The following is a 26,669-nucleotide window of genomic DNA, read 5'->3' on the forward strand; positions in this document are numbered from 1 at the left end:
ATATATTGAATCAAAGTTTGAATTGACCTAGTCCAATCATGTCTACAAAGATGGGAAAGAGCTCCTCAGAAGTTTAGAAAGGGCCATCTTTCTCCACTGTATCAATTAATCCAAGATTTAATTCCTGTATGCAAGTTACGTGCTCTATCAGCAAAGTATGTCTCAAATCCCAAATGTATATTTAGAAATATTGGCAAATGTTTATCTTATGATGTATGAGCTGTGTCACTAAACCTCTCCGTATTACTGGAGGGAAAAAAATCTTGGTATTTAAAAGAGATGTGACTATTCTACATAAGTAATACAACCATAATTTGTTGATAACAATTTAAAATGTCCAGAATATTGATGGACATTTAGTAGCTGGCATGTAGCCCTCAAATCTATCTTATTTATTTATTAAAATAATATGCAATTTTTTAGAACAAGTATTTTTCAACATAACATTTTCAGGATGCATCTTTCTGCTAATTTTCAGCAAGAATAAGATAAAAGCAATGGATGCTACTGCATTAGCTTAACACACTGAAATATTTATGAAATGCAATGTTCAAAACCCACAAAAATTCCTGCCATAAAACCACAATCTTGCGCAATTGTATGATGTTATTGTCTTTCTTGTTATGGTCTTGCTATGGTCATCAAAACCTTATCCTTAAATATTCAGTCAGTGGCTAAAGACATTTATTACTCAATATTAAAAATGTAGCAGAACCTGCTTTTTAAAGTTCCTAGCTATTAACTAAGTTAAATGGCAGCAATAACATGCTAAATTAACCTGCTCTTAAAGACATTATGTAAAAGATTAATTGTACTGTTGCTGTGTTCATTCATAATGCTAAAAATAATATTTTAAACAGCTTTTTGAATAAACCGAAATAGCTTAAGTTACACAACCCTGTAACAGATGTTTTCACAGAAGTAACTCCCTACTATCACTTTAAGACTTAAAATTCATTGTGAAGCACTATGAAAATATCTACATTTCTCTATTTGTTTCAAGCAGCTTATAAAAAACCCCAAATTACATTTAGTCTCTTATGTTAAAAAAATAGTCTGGATGATATGTTTTATTTTCAATGAAAAACATAGAGTGCATGATGATTTGGGGAAAAAACACTTCTGAAACTTCAATCTCAGTTGTTTAAAATAATGACAAGAGAAAACAAAAAGTTTCTCCTTACATTTAAAGATACTTATCTGAAAAGCTAGCTCTATAAAATTTAACCACAAGATTAATAGTACATGCAAATTATTACATGCTTATTGATCTACCTCTAAAAATGAATCAGATGTACCCAGTTAAAAAAGACTGATGGACTCAGTTACAGTGCCAATCTGTGCACTGTTGGAAGTCTGCAGAACCAGATTAGGGACAGATTGTCATCTGTCAATATATGTATATGATTACTAAGAGATGACGCCACTTGGATAGCATGCAATCAATCAATCAATCAATCAATCAATCAATCAGGTACAGTATACTGCATACAGTCTCATTCAGTAAATTATCATTTATATGAAGTATTTATATTCTTCATTTGAACCTCCATTTATACAAAACCTTTAAACAATTTTTTAAAGGCTGAAAATATAATACTGTTTTTAAAAGATGCACTGCAACAAAATGTTGATAACGTCCATGGAAAATTCTGGAAAAATATTTAGGAATAGAACTTGTTACGGAAACTTTGCCAACACATGCTCATTAATTTTTCCACTATGTACTGAATCTAATATTGTATAAATGTGCATTTGCTCAGGCACGGTGACATTTGTCATTCCTTTTCCTGACAGAATCAGAGTTGGAGAAACCTTGGAGGTCTTCTAAGGCAACTCCTTGCCTAGAACAGGAATCTTCAAACCACCCAAATTAATGGTTGTTCAACCATTACTTGAAAACCAACAGTAATGAAGACTCCAAATCAGGAGGAGGCACAATATGCTGTTTATTTATGGTTAGGAAATTCTTATTTTATCCTTGGGAGGTATGAAACATAAATCAATACCATGTTTCCTGTGACAGCACTTCCGGTATTTGAAGATTTTTAGTCATTTAAACTTCTCTTCTTTGGGATAAACATACCATTTCACCTTCGTTTTTCCAACATATCTGTTCCTGACGTTTCACCAGATTTTGACATTATGTAAGAGGCAACAGCCCTCCTTCCATTAACCAATGGAGAATTTCAATAAATGGCAGTACCAGATTCTATGCTATCTAAATAATTTATATATAGGGTCCAAATATAATTGCCACATGTCTCAATGCAGTTTGAGGAATAAGTTGTAAAATACATATCATATATTCAAATAGAAGAGAACATATGAAGCTCACAATTTAACGGTGGTGTCCTTGGTATGTTTTCTATGAGCTTGGTTAGCTAAGAAGGAAAAAGCAATACCAACAAAAAAAAAACCCACTAAGAAATAAAGAAAAAGACAAGAACACATCCTCTCCAGCAGCTAACATCAAGATAGGTAGGAATAACACCAGACAAACAATCAGGCACCAAACAATTCCCTAATCAGGGAACTACCCCCCCCCCCCTAAAAAAAACCCAATTCCACACCAACATTGGCAGGACAAGATACTGTATAAAAACGAGTCTACAATCACTCACAATTGTTATCTACAGCAGTTAGGTAATGAAAGGTCTGAAGGAAAGAACTAAACTCAGACAGCATTAATGTTTCCACATAAATGCATATTAGTTTACACATCTATTTTGTATTGTTATTACTAAACTAACTATATATGTATATTTAGGGCATTCCATAGTCATACAGTGGCTACAGAAAGTCTATATAACCTGGATAAAAATCGGGTTTTTAAAATTAATCAGACCAAGATAATTTGAGAAAAATGAAAGAAGGGAGTATTCTTGTTTTTTTCCTTTCTGCCTTCTTGATCCGACAAGCCTGGAGAGTTCCAAAATAGTACAGGTAGTCCTTAACTTATGACAATTCATTCAGTGACCATTTGAAATTATGACAGCTCTGAAATAAGGGGGCTTATAATCCTTACCCAAAGTTACAGCTGTTGCAGTGCCCCCGCAATGATGTGAACAAAATTTGGGCATTTGGAATCCACCACACTTATGACTGACCCACAGAAGCACTTCAGGGCCTCCTCCAGCTATCTCCCCCTCCCCCCTTATCCTGTTAGGTTCACTCAGGTCTTGAGCCTGCTTCCAATCCTGCTGGGTCCCTCCCACCCTTCTGGATCTCATCTGTTCCCACTCCCATCACCATAAGTCACTTCCTTTTTAGCACTATAGCAGCCAATCTGCCACATGGCCTGAGAACATATTGGTGGCTGCATGGCACCTTTCTGGAAGCAGGCCCCATTTTGATGAATTGTGGCTGCATCTGCTTCTGGGAGGGACTTGCACTGGGAAATGAGCAGGTCGTTCCACTCCTCGGCCTCCCTACACAATGGAAGCCAGGTGGCTCTGTCCCTTGTATGTAGGAAGACTGTGTGACAAGAAGGTAACTAAGGCACTGAAAAGATAAGTGATTGATCGGTGACAGGGGTGAGGAAGATGTGGGACCCAGTGGAGTGGGAAGCAGGGTCCCTGGGTCTATGGGGACCCAGTCTAGTGAAAAAGAAAGTCCAAGCATATGGGGACCCAGTTGGGTAGGGAAGCAAGCCTAAGGTCTGAGGGGAATAAAGCAATGGGAGCATGAGGTAGGGAAGGCCTTGGAATATTTGGAACAGGCCATGCATGCGCTGGGGAGTGCAGACTTGGACCTGTGCTGGCTTCCCACAGTCTTCTCCACCCCAAAGACATCTTGTGCTCCTCTAATAAACTGCATGATCATTTAATGACCACTCTGATGAGAAATAGAATGGGGTTATTATGTAAGGCAATTATATAAGCATCTTGCTTAATGACCATTATGATTTGTGACCATATTATATTTCTTATAGTAACAGATCAAGGACTACCTGTATGTCTTATTTTTGAAGGACAATCCTTAGAGCAGATGTAATTCATTGAAGTCACTGGCCTTCCTCACAGCACCAAGTCAGGAAATTAGTGGCAATGGATTTGGGAAATGGACCTCTGGGATCATCAGCTTTCACCCCCACTAAGGTCAGAACCATTTGACTTTGTAGAAGAATGCCAGGTCTTCTGGCTACTTTGAATATTGCTGGCCATGTCCTTAGAGTTAGAGCTGGCTGAGAAACAAGTAGACTATTGGTGTGCTGCTAGAGGTGAACTCTAGTTTATCACAGCTATCACAAAAGTTCTTCAATATGAGTGGATTTGCCTGTATCTCATCTTCAAGAAAGGAAGAGATTGATAATAAAGAAGTGAAAAAATAAGGAATGATGAAAGAAAATGAAAGAACTTTGCTTGAACATAGGCTTGCATAATCTACAGAGCACAGAAGTTTAAGACTACAGCTCTTTTATTTTATATTTATATATAAATATAAATCTAGAATGTGGATTGTGATAGCAATATTGTATGAGACTGACATCTTCTGAACTGATCAATTGTAGATACATTTTTGTAATGCTCTCTTCTCATATTAATCACGAAATGAATTTCATTTTCACCAGACAAAATACAGAACCATACCATTTTGCTGTTTCTTATATTTTTATGATGTTTATCAATTGTTTGCCAAAGCGAGCGATGGATAGTTATGAATCTGGTTTCCTCAAAGTCTAAGTTTAAAAAAATATGTCTATATATTTTATATGCCTAGTACCTTTTCCAAATGTTATATTGTCACTATATAAAAAAACAAACAAAGGTGAAAAGTTTCTAGAAATATCACAGCTACTTTGTAGTCAGGACCAACAATGGATTCTTATTCCATTTTTTAATGAAAGAATTCTAAATTTAAAAAAATGATCTTATAGTTCAGAATATACCTGGACACTGTTCAGAGAAAAATACAGAATAATCAGGAGCTATCAGAAATCTTTCAAATAAGAAAAGGATAAGACTAATCCCATAAAAGAAGATAACCAAAAAACAATGGTTATTATTATTAAATCTTAAGCAGCCTAAATAATATTAACTAATGTATACATACATACTGTATATATTGCTGGAAAGCAGTGAAAGGATTAGATGACATGTATCACATTGTGAGTGTCCTTACTACTATACAGGTGAAACTCGAAAAATTAGACTATCGTGCAAAAGTGCATTTATTTCAGTAATGCAACTTAAAAGGTGAAACTAATACATGAGATAGACTCATTACATGCAAAGCAAGATAGTGATTTGTCATAATTGTGATGATTATGGCTTACAGCTCATGAAAACCCCAAATCCACAATCTCAGAAAATTTGAATATTTTGAAAAGGTGCAATATTCTAGGCTCAAAGTGTCCCACTCTAACTGCTGACCTGACACTTGTGCGGAAAACCATCATTGACACCCTCCATAAGGAAGGAAAGCCTCAAAAGGTAATTTCAAAAGAAGTTGGATGTTCCCAAAGTGCTGTATCAAAGCACATTAATAGAAAGTTATGTGGAAGGGAAAAGTGTAGAAGAAAAAGGTGCACAAGAAACAGGGATGACCGCGGCCTGGAGAGGATTGTTAGGAAAAGGCCATTCAAAAGTGTTGGGGACTTTCACAAGGAGTGGACTGAGGCTGGAAAGTGCATCAAGAGCCACCACACACAGATGGATCCTGGACATGGACTTCAAATGTCGTATTCCTCTTGTCAAGCCACTCCTGAACAACAAACAACGTCAGAAGCGTCATACCTGGGCTAAAGAAAAACAGACCTGGTCTGTTGCTCAGTGGTCCAAAGTCCTCTTTTCTGAAGAGAGCAACTTTTGCATCTCATTTGGAAACCAAGGACCCAGAGTATGGAGGAAGAATGGAGAGGCACACACTGCAAGATGCTTGAAGTCCAGTGTGAAGTTTCCACAGTCTGTGTTGATTTGGGGAGCATGTCATCTGCTGGTGTTGGTCCACTTTACTTCATAAAGTCCAGGGTCAACGCAGTCATCTACCAGGAGATTTTGGAGCACTTCATGTTTCCTTCTGCAGACAAGCTTTATGGGGATTCTGACTTCATTTTCCAGCAGGACTTGGCACCTGCCCATACTGCCAAAAGCACCAAAACCTGGTTCAATGCCCGTGGGATTACTGTGTTTGACTGGCCAGCAAACTCGCCTGACCTGAACCCCATAGAGAATCTATGGGGCATTGCCAAGAGAAAGATGAGAGACATGAGACCGAACAATGCAGAAGAGCTGAAGGCCGGTATTGAAGCATCCTGGTCTTCCATAACACCTCAGCAGTGCCACAGGCTGATAGCTTCCATGCCACACCACATTGAGGCAGTAATTGCTGCAAAAGGGGCCCAAACCAAGTACTGAGTATATATGCATGCTTATACTTTTCAGAGGTCTGATATTGTTCTATGTACAATCCTTGTTTTATTGATTGCATGTAATATTCTAATTTTCTGAAATTGTGAATTTGGGGTTTTCATGAGCTGTAAGCCATAATCATCACAATTATGACAAATCACAGCTTGAACTATCTTGCTTTGCATATAATGAGTCTATCTCATATATTAGTTTCATCTTTTAAGTTGCATTACTGAAATAAATGAACTTTTGCACGATAGTCTAATTTTTTGAGTTTCACTTGCATATAGCTTCAATTAAAACAAAACACAAAAAAATTCACAAACCGGTCTCTGCCTGTAAAGTAGAGCTATTTGTGAGTTCTCCTAATTCTTTCATTTGTATAAACTATATCAGCATTTGATCTGCTGTAGATTTGATGTGATTTGACACTTACCAAACCAGAATCTGAAACTATCTGGGTCTTATTTCATTGGTAAAGTAATTTTTATTTTTTATTAAATTTATATGCTGCTCATCTCACAGTTTGAGGCTTATTTTAATCAGGACTCTGATATATTTTTATTCCTTAAATGAGTAGTTGGCAAAATAAAAATTAAAGGGAGAGGTCCTATTATTTTGCAATGATCTGGGGTTTACTCAGGTTATTCATAGATGTACAATAGGATATGGGAATTCATGTTTTTTATTTTCATTTTAGAAACTCAGATGGTGAAGAATAAGAAAAAATGTAATGATCATTCTATTTTATTTTAACGCTACAGTTGAAATGCATGATAAATACATGTGTATTTTGTTTTGCTTTAAACTGCATCCTAGTCCCATCACTTTTCAATAGAAAAAGCTATTTAAGAGTCTGTGATCTTACTTGTCAAATTCGTCTTGCAGCTTTGTGACTCTAATATATTCAAGTTAGGGATATATAACTGAGTAAACAGTGATACATTTGTGTGGGTCACTAATTAAGTTTTTTTTTTAATAAGAAGGTGAATTTTACATTTTGAGGGGAGAACTTTTGAATTCAGTAGGGTAGATTTTGTAATGTTTATCAATGTAATTCAACAATGGTAATATCTTTTGCAGAAGTATTCTCTACCTAAAGACAAAGGAGGAATTAAAGTAATGGATTTTTATTTAATTCCTTGTACACACATAATGACACTCAGCAGGATCATTTACATGAATACTAAATTACACCTATTGCTGGGCAGGATGGTGTTTCTGCATAATAAGGAAAATCAATGTCCATACTGTTTATCTGATTATTATAGAAATTAAAATTTATTATGCTAATAAGTGGCATAATCTATTGTTTTCTTATTATAATTTTCAATTCTTAACCTCAAGATTTTACACAATATTAAGTAACACTAAAAATCAATATCATGGCAGGTGATTGTTATGCTCTGAGATCAGAGTTTTACTATTTATTTAAATCAATCTGCTAAACTGTCATCCTTAAGAGATACGTTACTTTCCTAACAATTTTGTGTATTAGCATCTGCTTTATATTTCCACTTATATTTCGTTTCTGACTGTAGCGCATAATGATCCAACTACATTTAATGTTCCATAGTTTTCCATTGTTGCTGAATGTGTGGATAGGCTACAACTTCAAATTGCTCACATGATAAATGCAGAACAACTAAAAGTTGCTACAAAACGAGAATACCGTTTGGAATATATATATGGTCTAGGTCTGAATAAAGTCACATAGGCATTTCACCTTTTGTTACGCAATTAAACAAAATATAAAGATATGACAAAATGGTTAATTAGAAATGTACCTCAGCATCCTCTTACACATGCAAGGTGAAAATATAACTACATTGATTTAAGAAACAGAGGACAGGCAAGAAGAGGCTGGAGGAGGTGGGCAACATGAAAAACATTATCCGGGCATATTGAGAAGAGCAATTTAAAAAATCAAGAGGTTATGATATGGCCCGTATGAAAGGGAAAGAGAAATAAAAACTTGAATGTAATTCGGGAAACAGAATACTTTTGCTTCTGTCAGGAAGTTGGGAGGATTCAAAATGGATAACAAAGTCCTCAATTTTAAATAAGTTGGTGGAAATGTTGAAGAATATACCATATTTTTGGAGTATAAGACGCACCTTTTTTCTTCAAAAAAGAGGTGGGTTTTCTTCAAAAAAGAGGTGAAAATCTGGGTGCGTCTTATAAACCGAATACAGCATTTCTTGCCTCCTGAAACCCCGCCCCTTCACCAAAATGGCCGTTCATAGCCTTATGGAGGATTTCAGAGAGCTCCTGGGGCTGGGAAGGGAAGAAATGAGCAAAAAACGGGCCGTTTCTTGCCCCCCCCAGCCCTCAGCAGCACCTTACAAGCCTCCATAAGGCTATGCATGCAATCTTTTTTTAAAAAGGGCCCGTTTTAGTGAAAAATTGGTCATTTTTAAATTGTTTTTGGCCCCCCGGAGCACTCTGCAAGCCCCCCGAAAGCTATTCATGCCTTTAAAAAAACAAAACAAAACAGGCCTGTTTTCGTGAAAAACAGGTTGTTTTTGGAAGGTTTGCAAAGTGCAAAAACTCCCCCCCCCTGGAAAGTTCTTTAATTGATTGATGAGAATTACATTGATCAAGTGCTGTGTCAGCAGAAACAAAGTCTTAGATGCTGCAGATTGTCAGCGATTTCCTTCTCCAGCACATGGATAAATACACCTGGACACATCTACCTATCTACCTACTCTCTCTCTTTACCTACCTACCTACTGTATTTCTCTCTCTCTTACTCTATTTCTCTCTCTCCATCCCTCTACCTACCTTACTCTCTCTTTCTTCTTACTTATCTACTCTACCCACTCTTTCACTCTCCCTACCTATCTTCTGTATTTCTGTCTCTGTCTCTTTCTCTCTATATATCCCTCTACCTACCTCCTACACACTCTCTCTCCCCCTACCTACTGTGTTTTTCTCTCTCTCTGTTTACCTACCTACCTACCTACCTACCTACCTACCTACCTACCTACCTACTCTCTCTCTACCTACTTACTGTATTTCTCTCTCTTTCTCTCTCTCTCTATCCCTCTATTTACCTACCTACTTTTTTTTAAAATTGCTTCTTCAAAACCTTGGTGCGTCTTATACTCCGGTGCGTCTTATAATATACGGTAGTTAATACACAGTTATAGGTAATTTTTGACTTAGAATGGCAACTGAGACTGGAATTTATGTTGCCAAGTGATGTAGTTAGAATCAATGATCGTAAGTTGAGCCTGTATGCAGTATTAGGGATGACACTATTGCTGATAAAGGGCAGTTAAAAAAGAAAAGCTTTTATGAAGCTATTTCTCAGCATATTCCTGTAACTTTTCCAAAACTTAATCTGAAAATGGATTTCACAACCATTTTTGTTGGTATGCACTTTTATGATGAAGTTCATTGGATTATTGTATTTGCTCTTTGATAGATATACTACCAGTAATAATCTAATGTTCACTAATGGGTTTTGATGTACACATTTTGCTTGTTGTAACCAGCACTTAAGGATTTGATAGCATACAAAATGAAGGCAATAAATGTTGAAGCACATTTCTGAATGTATCTCATCCCAGGTAGTAAAAGCTCTGTATCAGTCTCACAGCGTTATTTTGTTCACCTGATTAAGAAGCCAATAATTTTACATTTTTTAACAGTGTAAGAATTTTGCTCTACACCTCCTACCTCCTTCGTTGTCCTTGCTGTCAGTACATAAAGTTTCCATGGCGACATCACATCCTGCTCCCCTCCATCCAGGCTGACAAACACAATGCCAGCCATTTTGGTCAAGAGTACATCTTCCATTGCTATTACACAGGCCAGGGCATCCCTCTGTTAAAATAGACAAAAAGGATACTCCATGTGATTTAAATATTGCAAAAATATTTCAATCTAATTAAAATACAAACAGGGGACACTTACTGGGAACAGGCCTTCAGAACAGCACAAATACTGTAATTGCACATGGAGAGTAACAGCAACATTAACTGGGATTCTTATTCTTAACTAAGTGGCATCTTTGATTTGTCTGACACTTTGAGACACCACTTACCTGTGCAGGCAGGAAATATATCTAAGAAACCACTAAATACCTGCGGGCCAGACAAAATTGTATTTTCATTTTCTTAAGTGAAACAGCAGGCAACAGCATCACGGCATACAACATAGCCTCAAGATAAACAATAGTGCTTCTATTCTTAAGAATAATGATTTGATATATTTGTATCACAAGTTATTTATGTAGATTTTGTTAAGCTCCTTGTTTTAAAGAAGTATTTTTAAAATTCAAAGGAAGGCATGTTCCTTAGTACTCAATAAAAGAGAATGTTAATTTCATCTAGTCTCAGAGTTGCCGTATATTCATGTGAAATTACAGTGCTTTAAATAATTGCACAAAGTATATGTCAATTTTATGACTATACTTTATGCCAAAAATACATTCCTTTCCACAGAAGAAGCAAAGCTCAGGAAATAGTGAAGCAGCTTAGCATCTAGTCTAACAAACATTAGGATTCAGGCTGCATACGGATGGGACAGGACCAACAAGATTTCCAACTAAATGTAATAGCTGTGCGTATTTGAGTATTTAGGACGGACAAAATGAAATACCATAAGAACCACAATAAAACATTGATAGACTGAACAAAAACACGGTAGTGACGTGCTTCAAGACAGAGCGGAGAGTGATTATAATTTTTTTTTTTTGTGACAATCTCCCTAAGGCTTTTGTTCTGTTACCTTTATATCCTATCTTGTCTGCTTTAATGGCCAAGGAGGGAAAATTTGGGAAACAATTAAAATTATTTAATATATCCAAGATCTATTTTTTATATCTAACATTACATCAAAAACAGTATTTGTCAATTCATATTGATGAAAACCTGGCATGCAGCCAACATGACCTGTATGAGAATGATGACAGTTTATATAAATATAGATGTGTAAAATTCTAGTATTCCTTATCTATGAGTGTTGTAAGACATTCACATAAGCAAATAAAGCAGAACTATAATCACTAGCTACCAATAAGATTTTAGGACTTAATTTTTACTCCATACACATTAATATATAAGATGTGCTATTTTTTTTCTGACTATATCTTTGGGACATGATTCTTTCCAGGGGATTGACAATATTATTGAAAGAATCTGTTCCTATGTCTATTAGACTAAAACAATTATAAATGTATCCCTTTATTTATCTACATTAGTATAAATTAAACAATAATTTAATTGAAATGGAATATAGTAACATCTCATGACCAGGTATGATGTAATTATTGTTATGGATGCCATGTAATCCTACCTGGCTGAGATTATATTTGGCCTGTTTTTTCTTTAGCATTTTTGCCACCTGCACATTTTAACTATACACACAGAGGATGTATTTTAGTTTTGAAATATTTTTTCCACTTGATTACTACATAGGATACACAGCTTTATCTGTCCTATTATCAAGGTATCGCAGACAATTTGACCCAATTAAGAATAATTCTACGAAAGCCTGGATATTGCCATACTCTAATGAAAAAGCACAAATAAGGAATAGAAGAAAGGCAATCTGGAAAAAAGGGGAGCATTGATGATAATAAAAATAAATAAATTAAATAGCCAAACTTCTACCAACAACTGAAGATATGGAAATATTTGCTGTTTAGTGGCTTTCAACCTTTCAAGTAAAATAGATTACTCATATTGCACAGATTTTTTGCAATCTTTCTCTGAAGCAATAAAAGCTCAGTGGTTAATTTTAGTGGATAGTATTCAAAAAATATGGCAAGATATTTGAGTGCAAAATTCAGAGTTTAAGCATTAAATGTTTCCTATTTTTCTTTCATATCAGACCTGAACTCATATTTCTATTATAAATTTCCAGGTCAGGGTGCCTTCTCATATTTTTTCATACACGAATAATTGAATATCTGTTCCAACAACAAAGTTGGGACACTTAAAAACACCACAAACAGCAAATACTTGTAATCTTCAGCATCTGAGAACATCAAAGTGAATCTATTTATACACATATTGTGAAACTTAACAAACTGCTTAGTAAAAATGTTAACAGATAACAAAAACACTAAGTCTTCTCTTATCCAAGTCATATGGAAAGTAACACGAATGAAATCTGTAATTCAATGAGTATGAATATGTTGCACTTGCCAAATTTAATGGAATGACCACTATAATATACACAGATATATGAAGGCATGTAGAGATACATGGAGCCATGTCAAAATATACAGTACCTTTAACTATTTTATCCAAATAGTGAGCTTGAGAATTAAAAAGAAAAAGAACAGACATTTAAGAACAATAATAGATGGAATTTTTCAGAATTCACAAATAAGAAAAGTAGTGATTTTCTGAAAAGAGTTGTCCTTCATTTCAGAGCAGTATACTTCTCACTGTAAATAATCATAAAAACATTCAGCAATGTCTAAATTTCAAATATATACCCTTTTACAGCTACATCCATTGAAAAATATGAACAATTTTAATTGTAGTGCACTTACATATTTTGTGACTTTTGTTGCCAAGGCCAACTGAGAGGCTATATTTCATAGAATTTTACAGTTCTGATATAAAATACTTAATAGACTAGGAAATGTTTGGTTATATTTCCTTTTTCTTCATAGACATCTACACAAAAGCATGAAAAAGTTGTTCTCACTCTTGTTTTTTCAACAATTGCTATTCAGAAGATTGCCTTTGATTCAGAAAAAAAGTACTTACTCATCATGACCACTAATCAGTGAAAGTGTTGCTCTGAATTTTTTTATTCCTCCTGTAAAATTTTCTAAGTTGGTGGCCATTGATGTATCTTGTAGGAGCATAGTTTTCACTCACTGGGTAAATAATTATTTTCCTGTATTTGTACCAATTTCCCACCATTTAGCTAAATTGGAGCTTAGATTTAGCTTTTGCTATTGAGAAAGAAATTTATCTCTGTTATATCCACACTTGATAATCTCTACCATAGCTTTCCTTAATCATATTTTTATAAATTAAGTAATTCTATATGTCCTAATCTTTTTTTGAGAGAAAACTGTTCCATCTAAAACATTCAGATTTTACTTCTCTACATCTATTTACTCTAATAGCGTATTCATGAAAAGTATACCTAGTACTCCAAGTGTGTAGAGGCATTATAGAGCTGTTTAAAGGCATTCCAATTTGATTTTAAGTCCTGTGTTTTTACAATGACCCTTAGTACAGAATCCATTGTTTTCATAGCTTTGAGTTATCTACAACAAGCAGCTCAGTAAATCCTTTCTCTGGTCAGTAAATAATTGTTTATATTCCATTGTTGTATATGAGAAATTAAGCTTTTTCTTTATAATCTCCCCAGGTAATCACATTACTTACTCTGAATAATAGCTGCCATTTTCAGTTCGGAAAACAATTCTGCAGCTTTTCCAATTAACATTTTTATTGCTGCCTTCGATAATTTTGTGTGATTCACAAACGGGGGAATTTTACTGCTTACTCCTTTATTCAGGTAATTCATAAATAACTCAGAAAGACCTATTTTCAATATGGATTCATGGGAGACGGCACTTTTTTACTCCCTCCATTTTGAGAACTGTCAATTTCTGTGAATTATGCAGCTAATTATGCAAAACAAAATACATTATTCTTACTGGGAGTAGTACAGATGAAACTAATTGTTTAAAATTTGAAACTGAGTCAAGGTTTCAGATAAAAGCAATATAATTTTGGCATGCAGCATATTTTCAAAAATTCAAGATGTTTTCAATGGCCAATTACCATTTCACATAGAGCCTAGTGTATTTTTTCACAGGTTTGGCAATGATTAAAATAATGGTATGTTGCAATTTACATAGATATAATGGGCCTTATTTTTCAGTCATTATATATTGAATGTAGTTTATATAACTATGCATGATATTGCTTTTTATATTTTGGATATTATTCAATAATCAAAATAATGGATATTAACATCCAGAAATGAAATGATTATCATGATTCATTATCATGAATCAAGTTTATTAAAGTTTCCTAGCCAATTGCCAAAGGATACTATTTGTTAATTATCTGTGTAGCATGGAGTCTAGATACCTGATAATCTCAAATTGCTTCTGCCCAGCCAGTTATGTTCTGAGGATGTGTGCATTCCAGTTTCCCTCTATTACATGTTGTTATTTTGTGACATTGAGGAAGCACTACTTTTCTGATATGACACCCGCCCCCCCAGATGTCTGGAAGGACATCTCTCTAGAGATAAGGTGGTCTCCTTTCTCCTAGGGCCCCAAAAATTCTTAAAAGCAGGCATTGGTCCCAGGTCTGGGGTTAATGTCTTTTGGGTGGGGTGTTTTGCTTTGTTTGTTTTGAATTGCCTTTAGATTGTTTTAGTGTGGGATGTCTGTGTGTTTTTATTTTATCTATTTTTTATGGAATGTTTTGGTTTATACACTACCTATAGTTCATTGGAGTTGGGCAGCTACAACAAATCTGAATAAACAAACAAACAAAAGATCTAATTCATGTAAAGCATAGTATTTGGCTGCTGCATGAACACCTGACAAGAAATTCCTGAGGATTTCAAGCTAAGACTGAAAAAGATGATCTCTGTCAACAATGGACAAATAGATTATATTATTTCTCAAATTCGATTCCTATTGTTTTTAAAATTCCAGAAACTGATTTAATACAACACCATATCAAACAATAACTACTTAGGTAAGTTTCCCATAGAAGGACCATGTAGTTATTGAAAAGAGGTATTTTTAGTCTCATGGAAAAGGAAACTTTGAACGAAATGCCATGAAGCAAAGGAATTGCAGAACGTGTGCTTTTTGAGAATAAACACCCCTTTTGAAGTTTTGTAATGGAAACAGTGCTGGAATTGTGCTAAGAAGTAAAAGGCAGAAAAAGTATAATGTATTATATATACTATATTTTTCGGAGTATAAGATGCACCGGAGTATAAGATGCACCAAGGTTTTGAAGAGGCAAATTAAAAAAAGTAGGTAGGTAGATAGAGGGAGAGAGAGGGAGAGAAAGAGAGAGAAATACAGTAGTAAGTAGAGAGAGAGAAAGTAGTTAGGTAGGGAGATAAAGGGATAGAGAGAGAGAGAGAGAAATAGAGCTAGATAGATAGAGAAATACAGTAGGTAGGAAGAGAGAGAGAGAGGGTAGATAGGTAGGTTGGTAGAGGGATAGATAGAAAATAGAAAGAGAGAGAGAGAAAAATACAGTAGATAAGTAGGTAGGTTGGTAGGTAAAGGGATAGAGAGAGAAAAATAGAGAGAGAAATACAGTAGATAGGTAGAGAGAGAGAGAGTAGGTAGGTTGGTAGGTAGAGGCTTAGAGAGAGAGAGAAATATATATAGAGAGAAATGCAGTAGATAAGTAGGGGGAGAGAGAGAGTAGGTAGGTACATAGGTAGATAGAAGGGGCAGAGAGAAATACAGTAGATAGGAAGAGAAAGAGAGTAGGTAAGTAGGTAGATAGAGTGATACACACACACACACACACACACAGAGAGAAATACAGTAGATAGGTAGGGAAAGAGAGAGAGTAGGTAGGTAGGTAGATGTTTCCAGGTGTATTTATCCACGTGCTGGAGAAGGAAATCACTGACAATCTGCAGCATTTAAGACTTTGTTTCTGCTGGCACAGCACTTGATCAATGCAATTCTCATCAATCAGTTAAAGAGCTTTCCGAAAGGGAAAAAAAAGTTTTTGCACTCTGCAAACCTCCTGAAAATGGGCCCGTTAAAAAAAAAAAGCATGAATAGCCTTGGGGGGGGGGGGCTTGCAGAGTGCTCCTGGGGCAGCGGGGGGGACACACCAAAAATGGCACATTTTTTGCTCATTTCTGCCCTCCCCAGCCCCCAGGAGCTCTCTTAAAACCTCCATAAGGGTATGCACGGCTATTTTGGTGAAGGGGGCAGGGCTTCAGGAGAGAAAAAAATGCTGTATTCAGTGTATAAGACGCACTCAGATTTTCAGCCTCTTTTTTGAAGAAAAAAAGGTGCGTCTTATATTTCTCAACTTTAAGCATTCCTTCATGAACACCACAAAACTTTACTATAAAAATCAGGTTCATTTCTCTAGATATGAAATGTCTGATAAAATTATAAACATAATTTTTTTGTATCTCAAACCTTGTGTAAAATATGCTGAACTGGTTGAAACTGCACACTGACTTGACCCCAACCAGAAACTCTAATTTTAATATTGGGGAAAATGTGGAAATTTACTGATATTTAATCACTATCCATTTATAATAAAATGTAAATAAATAAAATACTTCTTTGCAATTTTGCTTACAATATGTTGTTATACTAGCACAAAGTTTTCATTTACTAGTAAATTTTATTAAGAGATCTCAGCAAAGGCTTTCTAAAACTGATGAGTTTTCATTAATCATCAATTAAAGATGTAAATCAATATGCTTGGATCATTAGTTACATATGGTAGCTTCAATTGTTATTGAAGTTATAACTTGCAAAGAAGCCTATATTAAATCCATTTATTTCCATCATCTCTTGTTTAAATCAGGGTGAGCTAATGATTTCATGATACTTAATTGGTACTCAGTGCACTGTGTTATTACCTTATGCAGATCATAATAGTGACATTATTTTCAGTGAGAGATAATGCATTCTTATTTATATTGGTGTAATCGTACCCATTGCAAGATATTTCTATCAAATATAGTATTTCATGTTTAAGGTTAGCTTTAAAAAAACACATTTTTTTTGCATAAATTTCAACAATAACTGACACTATACTAACAACACTTAAGGGATGGTAAATTAGATTTCCAGGCAATAATTCAACGAACATTCTATAAAAGTCAGTGTTAATCTACCGGTATGAGAATTAAGGATTAGGCACAATGACTGATACATTAAAAATATATCATATGGCACGGAACCAAATGTGCTTTTCAAGAGGCAACTGGACTTTCTTTTTCCTTGAAAACATTTCGCTTCTGATCCAAGAAACTTCTTCTTGACTGAATAGTGGAGAATGGAAATATTTATATTCTTTGCAGTCATCTGGTCATTAGCACTCTTTCTGAGAGTCATGAAGGCCATTTGGAAGTTTTTCCTGCCCTCGGAGTGATCTGAATAGTGCAAATGGTGTGTAACTGCTGAAAGAACTCTGTTGTAAGCGGGAGATAGATGATACTGTATCCCTCCTCTTCTGTTAAGAGAGGGCTGTTCTTCTCCCCTACTCTCTGAAAGAGTGCTAATGACCAGATGACTGCAAGAAATATATTCGCCAGTCTTTAGTCAGAACTGAAGAAACTTATTGGATGAGAAGCAAAACATCTTCTAGAAAAAAACAACAATGAAAGTCCACTTGCCTCTTTAAAAAGCACCTTTGGGACAATCATGACCTGGATGACTGAGTCTCCATAGACATACGGTACTGAAAAATAAGATAGAGTGACCTGATGGTAGAGCTGTGTGAAGAGCTTGTGATGTTTCCAAAGTGATAATTTAATAGAATACTATTGCAAATGTACTCTATTACACATATTAAGTCATAGAGAAGCCTTAAGGGAATTTTGCTGCTGCAACTTAACTCTTATGCCATCCAATATATTTGAATCAATCCAGATGCAGAAAAGTGCTATTTTTGATTTATTTTGACTTGTTATAATTAAAATAGAGATATGAATTTCCAGTTTTGTACTGATATACTGTCAATTGCATACATTCATGAAACTGGAATACCATAGCTCAAATGAGTTCAGTGATTTAGCATTTAAATAAAACAATCCTTAAACAGATTAAAATATTTGTCTACTGCTATTATATAACAACAATATCCATGGATGTAGAAAGTCTACACATCGCTTAAAATGCCAGATTTCTGAGACATAAAAAAGATAAAGGTCTTCAGAATTCTTTCCACCTTTATTATAATATATACAATGCATGCAGACCATCTTCACTTTTGTCAATTTTGCTATGCTGCAGCCTGATTCTACAGATATTGAAATTTCTTTTGTTTCTCATGAATCTCTTGTGCCTTCCATTTTTCTGGATCTTTGCTGGCATGTGCCTTGATTGGAGTCCATCTTTCTTACTTTCTTACTAAGGCCTTTCTCTTCTGATTGCTCAGTTTGATTGGGTGACCAGCTCTTGTAAGAATCCTAGTTGCGTCAAATTTCTTCCATTTGAAAATTATGGAGGCCACTGTGCTCTTAGAAACTTTCAGTGCAGCAGAAATTTTATTGTAGCCTTTTCCAGATCTGTGCCTTGCAATAATCCTGTCTCTGAGCTCTGCAGACAGTTCCTTTGACCTCATGGCTTTTGCTCTGCCCAGTACACATTGTCAGCTATAAGGCCTTCTATAGAGGTGTGTGCCTTTCCAAATTATGTCCAATCAATTTAATTTACCACAGGTAAATTAAGGTGTAGAAACATATCAGCAACAATCAAAAAAATGAGAGGCACCTGAGCTAAATTTCAAGTGTTGTTGCAAAGAGTCTGAATGCTTATGCCAATATGATATTTCTGTTTTTTTTTTAATATTTACAAACATTTTTAAAATTCTTTATCACTATGTGGAAGAGTATAGATTTATGAGAAAAAAATTAATTTCAACAACTGTAGAATTATGCTGCAGTTTAACAAAATTGACAAAAGTGATGGGGGTCTGAATACTTTCAGAATGCACTGTAAGCTCCACAATTCAGATTGAAAAACAAATGGAAAAAGTTCAATAAAAGTTGGTTGCAATTATTCTGCAATTCAGAAATTGAAATATTAAAGGGTTAGGGTCATATTATTGTCATATTATATTTTTGGCTGCAATATATAGGATTGTTAATATGACTTTATAATTGATAATTGTTTATTAAAGGTGCATATGTTCTTCTTTGTGATCAATCCAATAATATATGCAGTTTATCAAATATAAAGAATTGTGGATATTAACATTTTCCTCCCCAAAATAACATAGAGTAGGAGTATAAATGAAGAATGTAATTCAAATAGAGTAGCTTCTACGAATATGACCTTCTATTGTAATTCGTGTGCATGTTAAATCATTAATTAGATGACTGCATATCATAATATGATTGCTCACATATTTTATGTTCAGTTCAGTTAAACTATCTCATAACCTTAATGTAAATTGGCATAGAGACAATTTGTTTCCCCTAATTGTAATTACTAACATTATATTATTAATTCAGTTCATATAATATCTTCTGTTTCTTATGCAATACCTAGTATTTTCAAATTTTACAGATTGTTTCTATTTACTCAGATCTTCTCTTTTATTATAAAAATACTGTCCTTTTATGAACTAGTCCAAGCTCCATGCTGACAGTTCTTTATTTTTTCCTACAGAATGCCTACTCATCATTTTGTAATTCTGCAGCAGTAAGAATAATTCTGAATTTGAACCTACAATTGTAATAGATTGCATTTTTCTTGCATACCTTGTAGAATGCAAGACCAGCTGTATTTTTGAACATTCTGTCTTTTCATATATATCAATTTCCTTGTAGTAACATACTCACAGCATGCCTGCAATTTTCAATCTCAAGAACTGTTTTCTTACCGTTTGTGTAAAGTTTTATATTGTCAGTTTGTAACTGGTAACCACACTATTATCCTTGGAATTTCAAAAAGTAATTGTGTCAAGAATCATATAAATTGAAATGTTTGTTTTATTTCTTAACTGCTCCTTATTAATATAGAAGAGGATAACAAATCTATTTTTGTGCCCTTTTAATCCATTGTGGCAGAAGACAACTAACATATCTGTAAACTTGGGCTCATTTCCCTTTATATATGAATGCGTAAGGAAAAATGGGAAAATAACCAAGGTTCACCTAGCAAGGTTAAGGTAAGAGTCAAAGAACAACAGACTGCCTAACAAATCAGTTCTAAGACAGCAATTCTCAAAATCTTAATTTTTGTTTTTAACATGTAGTGCTATACGTTGGTACTTATTGCAGTTTTTCCAAAAGAAATGTGCTAGCAGCCATAATCTTGAAATAACCCCCCCCCCCCCGTTATCTATTCCTTCCAGCTTCTTCCTATTTTTCCAGGCAGTTTATATTACTCAGACTAATTAGCTTCATTGTGTGTCCTAGTTGAGAAAATATTAAGAAATAGGCTTCAGGAAAACCAAATCAATCCACTCAGCTTAGCCTTCTTATTGGAATAATAATAACTTAAGACAATTACAATTTGTATAAAAAATTAATTTCAAACGTGCGCGTGCGCACGCACACACACACTTTTAGCCACTTAAAATAACACGAATGCTCAATCTTCACCTGATCAATGCCATAAATAAATCGGAATCACATTTCTGCAATTAACAGTTAAACCATAATGTAGGACTTAAGTGACGACAGGCAGTCCGTGACTTACAATAATTCATTTTGTGACCGTTTGAAGTTACAATGGCACTGAAAAAAGTGATTTATTATCATTTTTCACACTTCCAACATTTGCAACATCCCCATGGTCACATGAACAAAATTCAGACACTTGGCAACTGGCATGTATTTATAACGGTTGAAGTGTTCCAGCGTCATGTGGTCACCTTTTGGGGCCTTCTGAATAGCAAAATCAATGGGGATGCCTAATTCACTTAACAATTTGAATACTAACGTAACAACCACTTAACAACTGTGGCAAGAAACGTTGTAAAATTCACTTAAGAAATACCCCACTTAGCAACAAAAATATTGGGCTTAATTGTGTTCATAAGACAAGGACTATCTGTACGTTGCAAGCATATTCTATCAATGGATAGCCTTCTGTTTTCATAAACAATTTCAAACTTCTATTAAAGTGGGACACTTGAAGCCTTACACTCCAGCAGGTACGAGCAAGATTTGTTAGTTCAGCTTCAATGTCTGATAATCAGTTCTAGATGGACAAACACTTGGTGGTTTGGAACTGAAGTTATACATAGATATGAGCCTATGTTTCAAATTGAAACTATCACTAAAACACTGACATTCCTCATGCCTAAATTTTTTTATATTTAAGCCACAAGCATTTATCTCGCTTGTTTTAAACTTTTAAAATGGAACTATTTCATAGTTGAAGATATAGATTAATAAACAACAAAAACGCTAGCAAGATTGTTATGATATGTTATCCTGCTAAACAATTCATTTTAATACAAAAATTGCCTCATGAATAACATTAATGCTTCTGATATACATCTGATATAGCCAAATTTAAATAATTTCAGATGTTAAGTTTATATCATATCTATTTCCAAATCTCAAACAGAATTGAAAAAAATATGATATTATAAATAGAAACAAAGAAGACTTTATTTCATAATTGTAGATTCTTTAATGTATTCTTAAACTTGAATGAGCTGTGAAACTGATGTATAAAAATGGGTGTAGTTTGCGCTCATCAAAACTATAGCTAATCGTTTCCACATGTAGACAAAATACAGAAAGAAACCTTTTTTGGACAATGAGCAGAAGAAATATGGATTTCTTCCTCCATTCAGGCCTTCATTATTTTAGAATCTAAAAAATGTAACATCTCTAAAAGAAGGAAATGCATTGAGCACTTAAATATCACAAACAAAAGAACTGTGCTTCATGACCAGAAAGTCCTCTTTTTGTTGTCAAAGCCTCTTCTTATTGTTTATTGTAGATATGACTCTTAACACCTTGCTAAATATAGTACAATATCTTTAAAATGCATGTTGATGTTATATTCCGAAATAATGGGTAACAAATTGCTCCATTTGTTCAATTACATCTTCTTATATGTGGGTCAGGCCTAGACTTTTGCATAATAGATATTTGAAAGTAAGCTTGAAAGGACACAACAGTTCAAAGAAAGGATTCATGAATACAATTGCAGCAGTAATAATGCCCTTGTATTGTCACCATCATCAGTGCCTTATGATCTGTTGCTTTCTCAACCGATGCACCAAACTTAGCACGCAAGAATATGATGCCACTCTGCTTCTCTTTTCTACAATTTGGTTCATCCTGCTTCATCTCCTACACAAATAGCTATCCTTTTGGAAAAATAAGCAGCACTGTTTCATTGAACAATGGGTAAGCATGTTCCCAATGCTGGAAAAGAAGCACCGATGCTCCATGATCATATTAATTTGTGTGAAAGCTTTAGCCATGCACAATGCCACAATACATATTGTGCTACTAGACTGCAAATTGCGGTACAAAGTGAGAACTTCTATTTCTTTTTAATGTTTAATGTTTAATTTCCTTTCTGCTTCATTTTCAATTAGATGCTCTGTTTGTATGCAGGATGCCACATATTACCAAGCCCCCCAAATCCCATGTCTCCAATTTAAAGAAAGGTAGTCCTTTGAGGTGTTCTCCACTAATAGTGCTTTAAACATCAAGTTGTTTATTGAGCTACACTGATTTTCATGTATATGCAGGCAATTCAAATGGTAATCTGGCCATAGGGAAATCCTAATTCCTTTAAACTACAAAAGAGCAGCTATTTGTTTTCATTCCAGTTCTTTATTGCATTGGGAAGCAAGATCATTACTGATCACAAAGACATGCTTTGTTCAGAAAAAAAAAGGCAGGCATGCCAGTCAGCATGCCTCTATTCTACGCTAAGCTTCCTGGAATGTTTGGTAGCCATTCGGTTTAAAAAATTGAAAATGAAATGCTAACAGCTGGGAATTAGCTATTAAACATTATTAAAATAAACTGATGCATTTGAAATCTGGACAGAATTATAGTCTCATACTTTGCCAGCTACCATTCCTGTAGAACCTATAGTCAGTGCACCCAAGTTCCACTGATGCATTCATTATATTTGGTGCATTCTACTAATTGGTTTATGAAGGGTCTCTAATTGCAGATTGCAGAAATATATCATCTGTCTTTATTTAGGGTTAAGGTTGGGGTTATAATTATCAGTTTTACCAGCTTTTATCAGAAATAAAATACAATACGACAATTCCTAGGTTACTTTATGCAGACTTACTGAGTCTGAATCAGATACTATTTTTTTTGTCTTACTAATGTTTTATTCTGTGCAGTTTTATCTTTCTCTATGTCTGCTACCATACTTATCCAAATGGTTCTTCTTCGTAGCGGATATATTTCTATCCAATTGATTCTGTGTTTACTTTTCTATTAATTCTTTATTTTATGTGATTGCTACCAATATATACACAGCAGCACAGGTGCACTGATGATATTACATCATAAAACATGTATTTTTTAAAAATAAAATTGGATCTGAAATATACAAAATATGATAATATATTTTGTGCGAATAGCATTTTGCAGAATTTATAACCCACAATTAACTAGCTGATTTTGATATAATATTGAGAATTATAGGCTTATAGAAATGGAAATGTACCAGTCATCTACGATTGCCATACTAGGTAAATTGTGCAAATAACAAAAGCCCAAGCCAAGATACTATTCTATCTACAACATTATAACAATTATTTTATTATCCAAAACTTTTGTTGTGTTCCAAAAGCAGCAGTGCAATAATTACAAGCACATGGAATAAATAGATGGAAATCATAAGGCTACTTCTATAGTGTATTCTGTCAAAGGCATTGGAAAAAAATTGTACAAGAGCAAGTAATCCATTAAACAACTATAAACCAGCAGTCTGCTACTAAGGTTAGTGAGGACAACAGAAGAAAAGTCTGATTTGTAACTGATAATTTATAATCTATGTCACATAGATTTATAAGAGAAAGACATACGGAGAAAATGAGAAGAATCGCTGTGGTATTTTTTTCATTGATGTTTTATATATGGTTAATGACTGAGGTCGGAGAGGAAAGTTTAATTTTGGCAAAGACTAGCTTTTAGAAAGGAATATTAAATGAATTCTAGGGAAGAGTACTTTTTATATTGTGTTATTAATCAAAGGCAACTTTCTTTTATATCAGGATATAAAACACAGGATATCTACTCTAAAAAAAGCTATAAATGAAAGTGGTGAAAGGCAGCATATTTTCAATTTCTCAGTACTGAAATAGAAATCTATGTGGAAATCCTACATAATTCATTATGCTAGCTAACAAAACATAACAAAAACAATATCAGACTGCTAGGCTATTTTGCAACCAAGTTTCATATTTCCTTATATATAGTATTTTTTCTTTTCCTTTTCTAACATTAACATTAGGTATTCTATTATTGCCTAAAATTAGAAAAAGAAAATGAACATTAACTCGTTTAGCTAGAGATTTAAGAGTTCAAGCAGTAAAAGCAATTTTTCTCTAATATTATCTTCTGAATCTAAACAGAAAATGTAGTAAATGTAAAATGAAATTCTTGCCCTTCCTATCAGGGACAAGCTATTTACAAAGACTATTTACATTATATACTTGCTTTCTTTTTTCTTTTTTTTTAAAAAACATTTTTATTTACAAAGATGTAAGTGAAAATATTATGTTGAAGAAATAAGCTTCAAGAAACAATATTCAATTTCAGAGAGACTCATACTTTTTAAGTTCAGTACTGAGAATTCTCTGCAAACATACCAATTGTGCAGTGCTCGCCATTCCAGCCTTGGTTGCATTCACATTTCCCATCTTTACAAGTTCCATGTTCAGCACACCGAGGATGGCATGCTCTTTGATTGCAAGTTGCTCCGGCCCAACCTTCTTCACATCGACATGTTCCACCCATGCAGACACCGTGAGCACCGCAGTCAACAGAGCAGATTTCTGAGACAGGAATAAAGAATGTGGCAGATGAAAAAAGAAGGAAGAAGGAAAAAAAGAGCACAGTAATTAGTTAAGCTCCAAAATCCAGCTATATGAACTTTTTGAAAATTAAATCAAGCAAATTATTTCAAGTGATTCAAGTATTATATCTTTCCTGACACGTGATTATTTATTCAGCAGATCTAGTAATATCTCTCTCCTGATTTCTTCAGAGTTCTTTCAATAAGTGACCATTTTTATTGCATATTGCTTAGGAGTACTCTGAAATTATACACTGGTGAGTCTTTCTAGATTATTTTCAGTACATAGTGTTACATGTTCTGAAAAACAGGAGAGTGTAATGCAAAGATATGTTTTTAAAACACTTAAAAGTTAAAACACTACAATGTTAATATTTGACTTTAAATGTGAATTCATCAGATTTTAGAATCATACATATCTTTTGCTTAAATTCAGTTAACTCAGGCACTTTTTAAATATTTTTTTTATTTTTAATTTTCAAAACAAACACAACACATAAAATCTGCCTTCTTTACATACTGTAGAAAGTGTATCAGTTGGTTACAAAAAGGCTTTCGTGCATCTCTTCCAGTCATCAAACCTAATTCATATTAACTCAAGTATTTTAACTCAGATATTTATACATGTTACCATCATCATACCTCCATTTTCATTTGACTATAATTGTTTAAACATCCTTCATCATAAAATATAACAAGATTTAATACATAACCACATACTGGCATTTCATTTGCTATTTCTAATATCCTCCAATAACACTGAATCCTTATGTTCTATTCTAACTAAACATCCATAATATTTAATAACAAAATTTTCTAATCCTCCTTTCCAAATCACTGTTTACAATTTACATCCAGTTTCCTTATGTTGTACCCATACATATATATACGTTATCATTATCCCTCCTTTATTTAACTATATCCTGTATCGTAACATTTCCCCCTAATAATCAAGACTTAACTGTATCTAACTTAGTTCTTTTTTTATTAACCTTTATATATAATCCAAAAGGATTTCTAATCTTCCTTTCATGGGTACCATTCAATATTCATATCCAATTATTACTTATCATAACACTACACATTGTATACATTATTATTATCAATTATTTATTTAACTATATCTATTGTCACTAAATTTCACTAAGTTTAACTAGTTTTAAATTATACTCTTCCATCTATCAACCTGTATCTTTCCAGTAGCAAAACAGTCTCATATCTTCTGCCATTTGTGGTGTCAGTCCTCTAATCATCTCCTTAATCAACTTTGTATGGACTCCTCTTAGCAATTCCTTGCTTGTAAAATCTCTCATGTAATTTCGATGCCCTTCTTCTGTTTCCTTAATCACCTTATCTTTGTCGGTAGTGTTATCAATGATATTGCTAATAAAATTTCTCTCTTTAAATCCATAAATTCTTTTGTTTTTTCTTCTTCTGTATCTTGTCATCTGGGGTAGATTTCCCCTCCATTTAATTCCTCTTTCAGTATTCCACTCTTTCCATTTTCAGAGACATACCAATCACCATAAATATCAGCAAATTTAACTTCTTTATATTCATTTTTCTCTTAGATTTTTAGGATTTTAACCACCACGTTTTCCACTTGATAAACATTTCCAACTTCT

At 34.1% G+C, this 26,669-nt stretch overlaps 1 protein-coding gene across 19 annotated transcripts in view; it reads right to left on the bottom strand.

Annotated features, from left to right (window-relative positions):
• Positions 1-26,669, bottom strand: part of TENM3 (teneurin transmembrane protein 3) — a 1,436,054-nt gene that overhangs the window by 56,733 nt on the left and 1,352,652 nt on the right. For all 19 annotated transcript variants that reach the window (XM_081959126.1, XM_081959141.1, XM_081959139.1 and 16 more), the window contains 2 exons: positions 24,839-25,024; positions 10,038-10,184 (listed from right to left, as the gene is read on the bottom strand). In XM_081959126.1, the coding sequence (XP_081815252.1) occupies positions 10,038-10,184; positions 24,839-25,024 (333 nt within the window). The remainder of the gene's footprint in view (positions 1-10,037; positions 10,185-24,838; positions 25,025-26,669) is intronic.

The sequence above is a fragment of the Natrix helvetica genome (assembly GCF_964273705.1).
Source record: "Natrix helvetica genome assembly, chromosome: 7".
Classification (NCBI taxonomy): Eukaryota; Metazoa; Chordata; class Lepidosauria; order Squamata; family Natricidae; genus Natrix; species Natrix helvetica.